This window comes from Myotis lucifugus, unplaced genomic scaffold (genome assembly GCF_000147115.1).
Source record: "Myotis lucifugus unplaced genomic scaffold, Myoluc2.0 scaffold_108, whole genome shotgun sequence".
Classification (NCBI taxonomy): Eukaryota; Metazoa; Chordata; class Mammalia; order Chiroptera; family Vespertilionidae; genus Myotis; species Myotis lucifugus.
In genome coordinates, this window is record NW_005871156.1 from 1,987,603 (window position 1) to 2,000,867 (window position 13,265).

Below are 13,265 nucleotides of genomic sequence, written 5' to 3' on the forward strand. Positions count from 1 at the left end.
AATTCTGCCCAACACAAAACCAGTTATTTGTTGTACGTTTTCAGCAATACTTCACATGTTGGCATTTTTTAGCCATATACATACTAGCTGCACATATCATGGTAGTTTTAATTTGGATTTCTCTGATGTCTAATGATGTTGAACATCTTTTCACGTTCTTATTTGCTCTGTATATATCTGTTGTTGTTAAATGTCCAAGTCTTTTGTCTCTTCTTTTTTTTTAATATCCATTTGTTTCAGCATCATTTGTTGCAAAGATTGAATGTGGGTATATGGATATGTGACTGACTGTGTGTGGATAATTCTTTAAGTCAGATAGTGTAAGTTCTTCAACATAGTTGATTTTAAAAAATTTTGGCTTCTTAGTCCCTTGCATTTCCATATACAATTTCAAAATTGATTTACTGACGTCTTTAAAATATTTTACTGGAATTTTGATTGGGATTGTGTGTTGTTGTTTTTTTTAAATAGATCAGTATGTGGAGAGCTGTCATCTTAACAGCTAGTCTTCCGATCTATGAACATGATATAGCTCTATGTTTTTTAAGGTAATCTTTAATGTCTGTCAGCTGTGTTCAGTAGCCTTTATTGTACAATCATTACATATATTTTATTAACTTTATCACTAAATACTTTGTATTTTTGATGATTTTCTGAATGGAAGTGTTTTCTTAATTTCCTTTTCCTGTGCCAGAATTTCTTGCATCTTGTCTTATTGTACTGGTGCAAATATCTTTACATATCTTGTTTCTGCTCTTAGATAGAAGGCATTTAGTGTTTACCATATTAAGTATGATGTTAGCTGTAGGCTTTTTGTAGATAGCCTTTATAGATTGAGGAAGATCCTTAGTTTGCTGAGTTCTTATTTTACCATGAATGGGTGTTGGTATTTGGTAGATGCTCTTATTGTATCTGTTAAAATGACTATTAGTGGTTTTTTTTTATTTTGTAGTGAATTCCATTAATTTTGAATATTAAACCAACCTTGCATTGCTGAATAATTCTGAGTTGGTCATGATGTTTTCTTTTAATATGTTTTTCTGGATTTACTTTGCTCAAATATTTTTAAGGATTTTTATATCCATGGTCATGAAGAAATATTGGAATATAGTTTATTGGGTTTTCTATGTTTGTTTGGAGTGTCATCTGATTTTGGTATCAGGGTAATGATGTTCATAAAATGAGTTAAGAATTAGTCCTTTCTCTTTTACCTTCTGAAGGAATTAATGTAGGGTTGGTATGTTTTGGAAATTCAAATATATGATAGAATTGACCAGTGAAGCCATATGGGTGTAGTTTTTTTGAGGGAAGGTTTTTTAACTCAAATTCAGTTTAACAGCTATAGAGGTGTACAGTTTTTCTCTTTTTCCTTGACTTAGTTTCAAGAAACTCATCTATTTTAAGTTACAAAATTGATTTTTATATGTTTAGACTATATTTAGAATATATTTTATATATTTAGAAAAACTTATATAAATTTTTGGTTTTACTAATTTATCTTTCTGTTTGTTTACTTTCTATTTCATTAATTTATTTTTTCCCCTCTCTCTCCCCTTGTTTTGGGTTTAATTAATTAATTTTTACTATTTAGTTTTTTAATGTGGGCACAGATCATTGTATTTTAGAATTTCTTTGTAAAATAGTATTTTCTTCAAAACACTGCTTATCCTGTATTCAAAATATTTTCTGATTTCTCATAATTAATTGCCTTTGTGACATAGCTTATTAGAATTTTGTTTTATTTCCAAATACTTCCATAATTCCAAATATCTTTCTACTTTAATTCCATTGTAATGAGAGAATATATTCTGTATACAGTGGGGCCTTGACTTACGAGTTTAATTCGTTCTGAGACCGAGCGTGTTAAGGAACTCGTTAAGAAGCTCGTTAACTCAAATTACTCTATCAACTCAATGCAAAATATCAGCCGAGAGACAGCTGGTATCTCAAAAACTCGTTAGTCGGGACACTCGGTAAGTCAAGGCCCCACTGTATTTTAAACCTTTTAAGTTTATTGAGAGTTTTTTTTGAGGCTCAGAATAATGTTGTCTTTGCCAGTGTTCCATGTGAACCGGAAAATAATATTCTTCTGTTTTAGGACCTGTTGATTGATAGTGTGCTCAGATCTTCTGTACCTTTACTGACTTTTTTTTTGGGGGGGGGGCGTGGGGGGGAGTGTCTACTTTTATCTGTCAGTTACTGTGAGAGAAATGTAAAAATCTAATATGATTGTCTATTTTCCTTTCAGTTCTGTTTGCTTTTATTTATTTGAAGCCTTATTAAGCATATATATAAAAGGCTCTTGGGACCCAATTACTGTGTGTGTGTGTGTGTGTGTGTGTGTGTGTGGTTTTTTTCTCGCATATCACACAATTATGAGACATTAATTGGGTGCACTACAGTTTAACTCAATTCTGACACTCTACCTGGAAATCGCACCAAATTCCACAAGTTAAGGGGTCAGTCCTACAATACTACCCCCTTTTTGCCTCTTCAGATGCCAATTGCAAGTCCAGGTTGTTACCTGGGGTTCTAGATGTTCAACTGGTTATGGATTGGAGGTTTCAAGGACCTCTTCTTTGGGTTTAATTAATTTATTAGAGCAACTCACACAACTCAGAGAAACATTTTACTTACTAAATCACTGGTTTATTTTAAAGGAGCTAACTCAGGAACAACTAAATGGAAGAGACACACAGAGCAAGGTACAAGGGAAGGGGTGAGGAACTTCCATGTTCTCTCTAGGTGTTCCACTCCCCCTACATCTCCATGTGTTCACTAACTTGGAAGCTCTCAGAACGCTGCCCTTTTGGGTTTTCATGGAGGCTTTATTACATAGGTGTGATTGATTGGATCATTGGCCATTGGTGATTGATTCAAAATTCAGCCCTCATGCTCTACTTTTAAATAATGTTTTTCTCATAGTGTAAGATATTGACAATATATATCACATTTGTGCTGCCATTGTCAAAGAATTTACTTCTACACATTATATACCACATAATGCATTGTTAACATAAACACTATGTTTGTGTTAAATATCTATGTTTTAAAAACCTTTAAAAATGAGGAAAATGTCTTTCATATTTACCTGGATAAAGCATTTTACCTTAATATTTGAAAGATATTTTTGCTTGGAATAAAATTAGACAGGTTGAGGTTGAAATAACCTTTTGGATATATGGATTTGAAGCCTAGGAGAGAGATGAAGCATTCAGTGATGGTAGAGAAGTTCTGAGGAGTCCTGCTATTCCTTGGCTCTTAGTGGATGCTGGCTAGCAGGGAGTGATATAAGATAGATGATACAATTTATAAAGAATTGATAACACTGTAAAGGTCAGGGGGCTAGAGAAATAAGGACCTGGTTTCGAAGTCTTCCCTGAAATTCATATAAGCCTTTTGTCATCACATATAAAACAATTATAGCATTAATTATTTTTTTTAAAACTCCCAATGGTAATCCAAAGTATTATATTCTTCTTGGAGCCTTGAAAGAAACATAATTTTAGGTTGTGTGTAATAAGATTTTTTTAAAGGTGTATTTAAATATTTTAGGCACGGAAGAGTATGGTAAGAATTTCTTCCATCTTTAGTATATATTTTATATTTAAAGTGACCTAAAATTAAATTAATAGGTTCTGGAAAATTACAGTTACCCACAGTAATTTTCAGTTATTGGCAAAATGATACAAATTGAAGATACTGATTTGCTGATATACTCTCATAGACCTTAAATTATGTAGAATAAGAGATACTTTTCAGAGTGTACAAGCTAGCCAGACAGATTAAATTGTTTTTTCAGGAAGTATTCAATAACTTAGGGTATATAAGTATATACAGGGGTGGGCACAAGTAGGTTAATAATAATAAGTACAATAATTAATAAATAATAAAAGAATAAACTCATAACTGTAAACCTACTTGTGCCCACCCCTGTATTTAAATGTTGATTCTATTGTACACGTAATGTCAGTATTAGATTGATGGAATATAGGATGCATGGTACACAATTTTATCTCTGAACTTTAAAAACTCAATTTACATTACTTTAAATTCTGTGGTCTTTTTAAAAAAGATCTTAATGGCTTTAGTTTTGTTTTGTTTTTCCTCACCAAAGGATATGTTTTTGTAATGATTTTAGAGATATGGGAAGAGAGAGGGATATATATAGAGAGGATATATATAGATAGATTGCTTCCCATAAGCACGCTGGTCTGGGATCAAACCTGTAACCTGGATAATGTGTCCTGACTCAGAATTGAATCAGCAACCTTTTGGTGTGCGGGATGACACTCCAATCAACAGCCACACTGACCAGGGTGATCTTAATGGTTTTTGCTTCATGTGAATATATGATAGTTGGAATTTTGACCATTTCAGATTTAGAACTACTATTGGTTCCATTACTAATCAAATGGTTTAGTTATCAAGATATTTTTCAATGTAAGCATTGGCTCAGGTCTGTAGTTTTTCTAGAGCATTTTTTTTCCTAAATAAATTTCACATAGAATCCTAGTATAAAAAACAGATACTAGTGGTTTTATATTTCTTTATAAGTTAGGGATTCAGATAAATTGTATTAACTTAGACCCTAACCATGAGATAAGATGTCCCATAAAAAGAAAAATTGGAATTGGCTGTCTGACATTGGATCCACTTCCCTCCTAATATAGAAAATTATATTTCAATGTAAATATAAACTTTTTAAAGAAATTTACTAATGTTGTGTAACTAATAACTTTTTTTTTTTTCCTTCAGGGAAATGAGGCAAGTTATCCTTTGGAAATGTGCTCACACTGTAAGTCAAATATTCTTGTTAATTTGTTTTATACTTACATTTCTCTTTATATTTATATATCACATACTTCTATATGTTTGTGTAGCAATGTTAGCACATGATTATTTAAAATGGGTAGTGAATTTGACTTATAGTCTTAATCAGAATAGAGAATTTTTTTTTACAGACTTTTTTATTATTGGGATCTGCAGTATGCTATAGTTACAAACCAAACCTCAAATATCAGTGGCTTAATTGAACAATTAACTTACTTATTTTGTGTTTACATAAAATAAAGTACTTGCTGAAGGCAAAACTTTGGTAGTCCAAGTAGCTATTGCAAAAAATCTTTTTGGGGGAGAATGAGGAATTTAAGCAGTGTGGGTGGGCTTGTTATTTCTGACTGTATTGGAGAATGTAAAAGCAGAACATGACACTGTTAGATGTCTATTCAAGGATCAGTCAAAAAAACCAAAAGTTTTTTTTGTGTGGAAGGCCATTGATAGGGGAAAGGGAGATCCTGAGAATTGGAATGGAGACATTTGGTAAATTTAGATGTCATGAGGAGGTCACAGAACGCCAAATCATTCTAAACCTTCCTTGCCCTTTTCATCCCTGTTTGATGGAGCTGCTCCTGCCTTGTTTGGAGACCTCTTACCTTGCAATGAGGTACCTCTTCCTTTTTTTTTTTTTTTTCTTTCATTAAAGCCATTTTTCTTGTTGCTCATTATGTTTCATTAGTTTGCTTTCTTTTCCCCAAACACTTGTCAATTTCTTTCATTCTCATCAACACCTTTGCTTGCTTCTGAGCTCTGGGTAGAATGCTCTTGTGTCAAGTTTTTGTTTTGTTTTAACAATTGATAATTTATTAAAAAGGTTGATTTAAGTATCTGCAATGGTGTCTTAAGCCTTGACTCCTGTATCAGTATTATTGGAAATAATATATTTAACAAGCTCTAACAATCTCAGAAGGGCTATACAAGTTAATGAGTCGCTTGTGGATCCTCATCTGAAATGGATCTCAAGTCTTAGAACATTTCCCACAGGGAGTTTTTCTTGTAGTGATCCTTAGAGTCTTGGTGGACATCCAAACTGGTCTTTTCACTTTTCCTTTGCTCCTCTGATCAAGTCAGCACACACCTTCTCCAAAGACTACATTGCAGCTAGTTAGAGTAATTCTAATTCAGTGAATCGCCACCTCTGGTTCCATGGATATCTTTCCTGTATCTTTAAAAGCCATGGCTGTGGCATGGTTTCCTGATGGATTTATTCCTCCGTAAGAGCAAACAGTGGTGAGTCAGGAGCAGAAGCCAGTGTAACAGAGCTCTGCTGCAGCTTCAACCTTGTCTTCTTCAAAGAGTTGTATCAAGTTCCTTACTTACTTGACTTCATTGTCTTTTAACTCTTAGATAAATGTTATCTTTCCTCTCCTAAGAATCTATCATGGGTAGTAAGTACCCTGTTTATTTCCTTGTAGCAAAGAAATTACTTGTTTTTATTCATCCATTTTTATCTTCCATTTTGTAAGTTATATAATTTATTTTTAAATGAGTGATACTCTATGACCAATTACCCAGAATTCTGCCATTTGAACTACATACATTTTATTGTTTTTCTTCTCAGGCTTTCCTTTATAAATTTCTTACGTAATTATGTTCACTTTCAAATGTATATTTTTATTTTAATACTAGAGGCCCAGTGCATGAATTCATGCACCTGTGGGGTCCCTTCAGCCTGGCCTGCACCCTCTTGCAATCCAGGACCCCTCGGGGAATGTCGGAGAGCTGGTTTCACCCTGATCCCCGCAGGTTTCTGTGCACCAGGCCTCTAGTATGCATATAAGATCTTTGGTTAATCTCTTCCCACCCTCTCCTCTCCCCTCCCCTCTTCCCTCTGAGATTCATCAGTCTGTTCCATGTTTCCTTCCATGCCTGTGGTTTCCACTCCTGCATTGAGCGTCTGTCCCCTGGTGGTCAGTGTGCATTATAGCTACCAACCGGTCGCTTAGGCTTTTATATATATAGATAAAGATAAAATGTTGCACCTAGCATATTGTAAAAATTGACCTAAACGAAACCTGATTGTGACTATACTACTGCCTATCAGCAGTTTTGTTAATAAAGTTTTATTGGAACACAGTCAAGCCCATTTGTTTACATATGGCTGTTTTTATGCTACAGTGGTAGAGTTGAGTAGTTGCAATGGAAACTATATGGTCCATAAAGCCTAAAATATTTACTATCTGGCCTCTTACAGAACAAGTTTGTTGGAACCCTATTATAGACAATAATGGTCTTCTGAATTTGAGAACTGTCACCTCTATCACTGCCTAACCTATCTGAACTATGGTCAAACTAGAGTTTTTACAAGCTAATGCTTTAGGTGTTAGCTAGATTTAGAATTCTTATTTCTGGCAAAGTTAATATGTCGGTATTATAGTTTCTTTAGAATCAAAAGGGTGTGCTCAACATTGTACCTTGCTACTTTGAGTGTGTGACAGTTATTCTTGCTAATGGGCAAGAAGGAGGTTTGGAAGTCTAATTAACTAGGCTTCATACTGCAAATGGAGTTTAGATTGAGTTTTGGAAGTATTGTACAACTCTGATTGGAATGAGGTACTAGGAAATTAGTTTTTGTTTCTTGGTCAAGGAACAAAGGTCCTAAGTATTTCCAAGGTTCTTCTCTTCGCTTCTTTTACCTGGTTGCAAAGAAAAATATATTAGGGCAAAAGGCAAGATGGATGGCCTTCTGCACATCCAGATGGCAAAATCCAAGTTGTTGTTTTTTTTAATGTGTGGTATTTGAAATAAATGTCATACACTGTTAAAGCTCTTTTGGTTTTATCCTTAGAACTTAGTCTTCTTTCTTAAGACTTCATCTATGCTTAGTGAAACTGTTGAACTTTGTCAGGAAAGGTTTATACTTGTCAGTGAATATTCAACCGGCAATAAATCTATATGACTTATTCTGTTAGCCAGTATATAGTTTTTTCCCCCCTCTGTTCCCTCCTTGGTTCATCAGAATACAGTGTACTTTTGTATATTTTATACATGATTTGGATTAATTTCTCCAAAATGAACTTGTCCACATTAAAACCAACACTTTTTCCTGCCATCCATACATTGTAAATTTTTTTTTCTTATTTACAAACCTCTTCATTATTGGAAGAGCTTAATGTTATCTATATATAAGATAAGAATGTTAAAACCAGTCTTTGAGGCACTTCAATATTTATACTTCCCTGTTTGGGTTAAACCCTGTCATGCCTTCTCATTCCTTTAAGACCCAGTTTGATTCTTTGTTCTCAGTGAGGCCTTATAATTGTCCCAGTTTTCATTGGTCCTTCCTGTTCTTCAAGTAGTTATTGTCTGTTTTGTTCTTTTAGTATTTAATTGTGCTACTTTTTAAAAGGTAAGGTACTGTCTTCGGCCCATGACACAGATAAACACCCACAAGGTGCTTATGGTCTAGCTACTGGGGAAAAGAGGAACGCATATATTATTATAGTGGAACTAAATCTTTATGAAAAACAAAAACAGGGGTCCCAGGGAGTGGAAATTATCCTTGGTTAAGGAAATTAAGAAAAGCTTCACAGAAGGACTGACTTTTGAAATTGTTTTTGAAAGCTGTATTAGTTTTCAATACTGATTAATTCTTTCACTTGTCTGGTCATTTGTCCCTTTCATTCTCCTTAAATTGCATCTAGATTTTCATCATTCTATCCAGACACCCTGCATAGTCATTCCCAATATCCTACTTTTACTCAATGATTTCTCTCCTAATTCTTAAGAAAATTGAGAACATTTTAAGTGTTAACCTCATATCTCCTTATCTCCAACTCCCCCTACTTTCCACTCCTCCCCACTGCACACAGAAACTTTCCCAATCGCATGCTCATACCCCCTTATTCTAGGTCAGCCTCCTTGCTTGTGCTTTGGATCTCATCCACTCTCATCTACAGGACTGTGTTTTGTTAGGTTCTCCCTGTTTTTCAGCTGCTCCATCTCTCTTCAATTTATAGACAGGATTAACTTCCTTGATCCTGACCCTTCATGCACCTCCCAGTTTTTCTCCATTTTTTCTCATATTTGAGCTTCCTAGAAGAGCATATTCAGTTATCTCCATTTCAGTATTTCTGCTAATTTCATGGCCTGTAAACTGACTTTTATTCCCTACTATCTACTGAAACTTTAAGGTCACCTTCATTTTATTGCATAATTGCTAAATCTGATGGATTAAAAACCATGTACATAAAGCAGATGCTGAGTAAGTATCTCCTGACTAAATAAGCTAGTAAGAGCTCACAGCTGAACTAGCTGTGTTGGATAGACAACTAATTGGGTAATTTTAAAGGCTGTACCTTTAGGAAAATTCCGTAGTTACCAATCATCACACTTATTATTTGTTTCATGAATAATAAAACAAATGTGCCAGGCACTATTCTAAGCATTTCACATACATAAATGTTTTTAATCTTCATGATAGTATTATTAGTTAATCCTTTGTACAGAAGAGAAAACAGGCAGAAAGATCTCAATCACACAGCCGCAGGTAAAGGAACAAAGCCATGATTTGATCTCAGTCAGTCATGCTCCAGAGTCATATGCTTAATCCCAATCCTATACAGCCTCCCTTATAATAAATGTTATAAGATTATGTTGTGTTTGTCTACACATGAATTACTTTAGGCAAACTGGACTTGTCTAAGACATAGAGGTATTCTCTGAACCCCCCACTTCTCAGTTCAGTGTTCACTTTTCATTGAGTTAAATTATTCTAGGCCATTGTGACTTTGTTTCTGTCTGTTAGCTAACCTGTCTGGACTATAGTGGAAATGTATACTCTGTTGGGGTAATTTGCTCAAAGTTGAGACCTTACTTGTAACTTGGCATGATGACTTGGAAAAGTGACTGTGTAAGATACTACTTTAGATAGTTTAAACAGAGAACTAGATTGGGGCACAGTTGAAAGTGTAAATTGAAAATCAGATTCAACTATTTATTACTGTTGATAAAACCAGTGTAATTCTGAATGGTTTTGATAAAATGAAGTACAGGGCCTATTTTGTAGACTAAATGTAGATGATGGACTGATAATAGTTTTTTATCTAAAAAGATTTCTCAATTTTCTTTGATTAGAAGGTGACCCAAGAAGAGCTGGCAGATTCTTAAGCATTATTTTCTTTTGCATAATGAAGTATCTGAGAAACCTTGAATACATCTTTAGCCATTAGGATAACTGCTCTAATTTTAAGTAAACAACCTCATATTCAAGCAATTTTTTTTTCTGATGTGAATATTTACAAGTGACTTGAAAATGTAGAGATAATTGACTTTGTGCTGTTAATTTCTGCTCTCAATCAGATTAGACTAGCGTTTTTCTTTGTTGTGAAAATAAAGCTTTTTCAGAGAAAAACTTAATCTAAACTTAATTTGATTTTTTCCTTCATATCTGCATTCCTTTGTTTCCTTTCTTAAATGGGACTAGAGTAACTCCAATTTTTAAATAATGTGTGTTCTAATGACTAATATCAATAAAAATTCAGTTTGAATGTGAACAGATACAAATGTTCTTAAACATTTTAAGCTAAAATGCCATTTGTTATTTACAAATTTTTTGTCATTAACTTTGAAATTGATATGTGCTTTTGTCACTTTAGATTAAAAACCTTCATAAATGTGTCACACAGTTCATGCTTAAGCAATCTACCAACCTTGATTTATCATTTACTTAGTAATTTGATGATCCTAAATTCTAATTTCACTTAGTTCACTGAGAATTACTACTATTCTGCTTTCTTTCAGTAAAGCTTTAGAGCTGGAAAGAAGAGAGGGATGAATGTTATTCTAAAGTTTAGTGCATGAACTTGAACATCTAAGCTTTGAGTTGTTACCTTATTTTGCTCTTACAGGGCCTTTTATTAAATACCTGGTTTGTCTACTGTATTCTAAATATTTCAGGTTTTTTGGTCCATACTGTCAAATTTTGATATTATGGCAGCACTTAACAATTTGTAGATTCAGCAGTAAAGTCTATGACATAGTATTTTGGTAGTCTGCTACAAATTTGAATAATTTTATATTTGTGATGTAGAAGTCAGTTTTTTTTAGCTGGTAAAAGCCTAGCTAACCATTTAGCAAATGTATAAATTCTTGGCTCTCCTTCAGAATGTTAGAGCAAATAATATGGAAAAAATATATAAGAAAAGAAGGACTTGGGACAAATAGAGAGAGTAATAGCATCTGTCTAAAAGAAATTTAAGGAAATATATTAGCTAAGATGAAAGCACAAATAATCAATGAAATAGTGGGTGAAAATTTCCCTCTCCTGAAAAGTCAAATCTGATTGAAAGAGCATTCTGATAGTCAAGAAGGTTAGATGAAAAAGACCTACATTTAGTCTCAGCCTATTTTAAAATTCCAAGAGTAAGCCCTGGCTGGTGTGTTCAGTCCATGCTCCAAAAGGTCGAAAGTTTGATTCCTGGTCAAGGGCATGTACCTGGGCTGCAGGTTTGATCCCTGGCGCCAGTTGGGGTGTATATGGGAGGCAACCAATCAATGTCTCTCCCTCTCCTTCTCTCTTCTTTCTCCCTCCTTCCCTCCCTCCCTCCCTCCCTCCCTCCCTCCCTTCCACTCTCTAAAAATCAATGGAAAAATATCCTCTGGTGAGGATTAATAAAAAACATAATAAGATAAAATAAAATTCCAAGAGTAAAAAGAGAACCCTAAACAAGGGGGGAAATAAGCTGCCTAAAAAGAATAGGCGTCCACTGGCATTGGATTTCTTAGCAGCAGCAGTAGATAATAGAAAACATGTGCCTGACTGGGAATCGAACCGGGGACATCTGGGTTCATGAGTCCATCCTTAACCACTGAGCCCACTGTCCAGACCAGAATTTATTCTTGTATTGTCTATAAATTATTGTATTATTTTCCACATAAGCAACTATAAACCTGCTTTTGCCCTATCCTAAATATAGATGATAGAAGAGATTCTTTATTTTACTACTTTGTATAATATAATTTAAATTGAATACAGAGGTATTTTCAACTATTAAAAAAGATAGTTCTCCCAAAGGTATCCTTACAAAAAGGAGACTAATAATATGTGTTTCAACTTGACAAAACTTATGAAAATGAGTATCTATCTGAGTCACAAGATGAGTCAAGAGGGTAGGGTTTGTTTTTATTCCCCTTGCCCATCTGTTTTAAAGAGAGTATGATACCAAGCAGTAGGAAAAATCTTTGATGAAATTTGATGACAGAAGTTGGAATTTGTTCTTTAATATTTAACTTGTACTAAGTGCAGATCTGAAACATATAATGGTGCTGCCAAGATGGGTTTGATCTGTTTTAGAGATCTGTGCCTAATTTTTAGGAGATTGGTAAATGCTGATATTTCAAGACTTGAGACCTGCTTCATACTTTAGGATGTGTTTAGTTCTTTAATACATCTAGTCTGCAGTGCTGACAAGTGGGAGTGCTGATTGACTGCTTCTCTGGCAACAGTAACAGCCAAATAAGTCAGTCTGTTCCTTCCATTCCTAAAAGAGGTATTTTTACCATTTGTTTTTGAAAGCTAGCTTTCTTAGTCTTGGCTTTTAAAAATATTCATGGCATTGCCTTCTAAACTAGCCACTTAAGAATATTTTAATTGTTTAGGTATAGATTCCTTCATTGCTCAGCTAGTTCCAACTAGATAATAAGTACTGAGTAATGTAGGGTGTCTTACTTCATCATTGTAATCCAAGCAGGAAGGGATGGACAGAAAGGAGGGAATAAACGGGTGGTTGGAGAATAAATAGGTACTGCCTTCTTAAAGCTCAAGGTGAATCTGGGCTGCGTGAGGTATGTGAGAATGATTAGATAGAGCTTGTTCCCTTCAAGTCATACTTCAGGGTCTTTTAAAAAGCCAGTTATTGGGGCGGGCGCAGACACCCGCGGCAGCTGCTGAGTGGGCGGCCTCGGGCTCCGAACGAGGCGGTGGCGGTGGCAGCGGCGGCAATGGCGGTGGCCCGGTGCGCCATGGACTCGGACCCCAATGGGTACGAGCTCAACGGTAACCTGCGGCGGGACTCGGCTGCAGCGGCGTCAATGGCGGTGGCCGTGTTCGCCGAGGACTCGGACCCCAAGGGGTACGAGCTCAACGAGCTCAACGGTAACCTGCGGCGGGACTCACCCAGCGCCCAAACGGGCGCCCTGCCAAAAAGGCCCCTCAACTTGAACAGTTACGCTAACAAGAAGAGCGCAGCAGAGAGCATGCTGGACATGGCCCTGCTGATGGCCAACGCCTCGCAGCTGAAGGCCATCATCAGCGAGGGCCCCGGTTTCCACTCCTATGTCCCCCTGGTGGTCCTTATCTCCATCTCCCTCGTGCTGCAGATCTGCGTGGGCGTGCTGCTCATCTTCCTTGTCAAGGCCGACCTCAACAACCCACCAAGCACGCCAAGATGAACTTCCTCAACAACCTGTCCACTAGCCTGGTCTTC

At 35.6% G+C, this 13,265-nt stretch overlaps 1 protein-coding gene and 1 pseudogene across 1 annotated transcript in view; both read left to right on the forward strand.

Annotated features, from left to right (window-relative positions):
- Positions 1 to 527: 527 nt before the first annotated feature.
- PPP3R1 (protein phosphatase 3 regulatory subunit B, alpha) overlaps positions 528 to 13,265 on the forward strand; it is a 32,769-nt gene continuing 20,031 nt past the window's right edge. Inside the window, exons 1-2 of the mRNA XM_014459397.2 lie at positions 528 to 548; positions 4,759 to 4,798. Coding sequence (XP_014314883.1) covers positions 537 to 548; positions 4,759 to 4,798 — 52 coding nt within the window. The 5' untranslated portion in view covers positions 528 to 536. The remainder of the gene's footprint in view (positions 549 to 4,758; positions 4,799 to 13,265) is intronic.
- The window catches only part of LOC102424098, a 4,072-nt pseudogene continuing 3,587 nt past the window's right edge, over positions 12,781 to 13,265 (forward strand).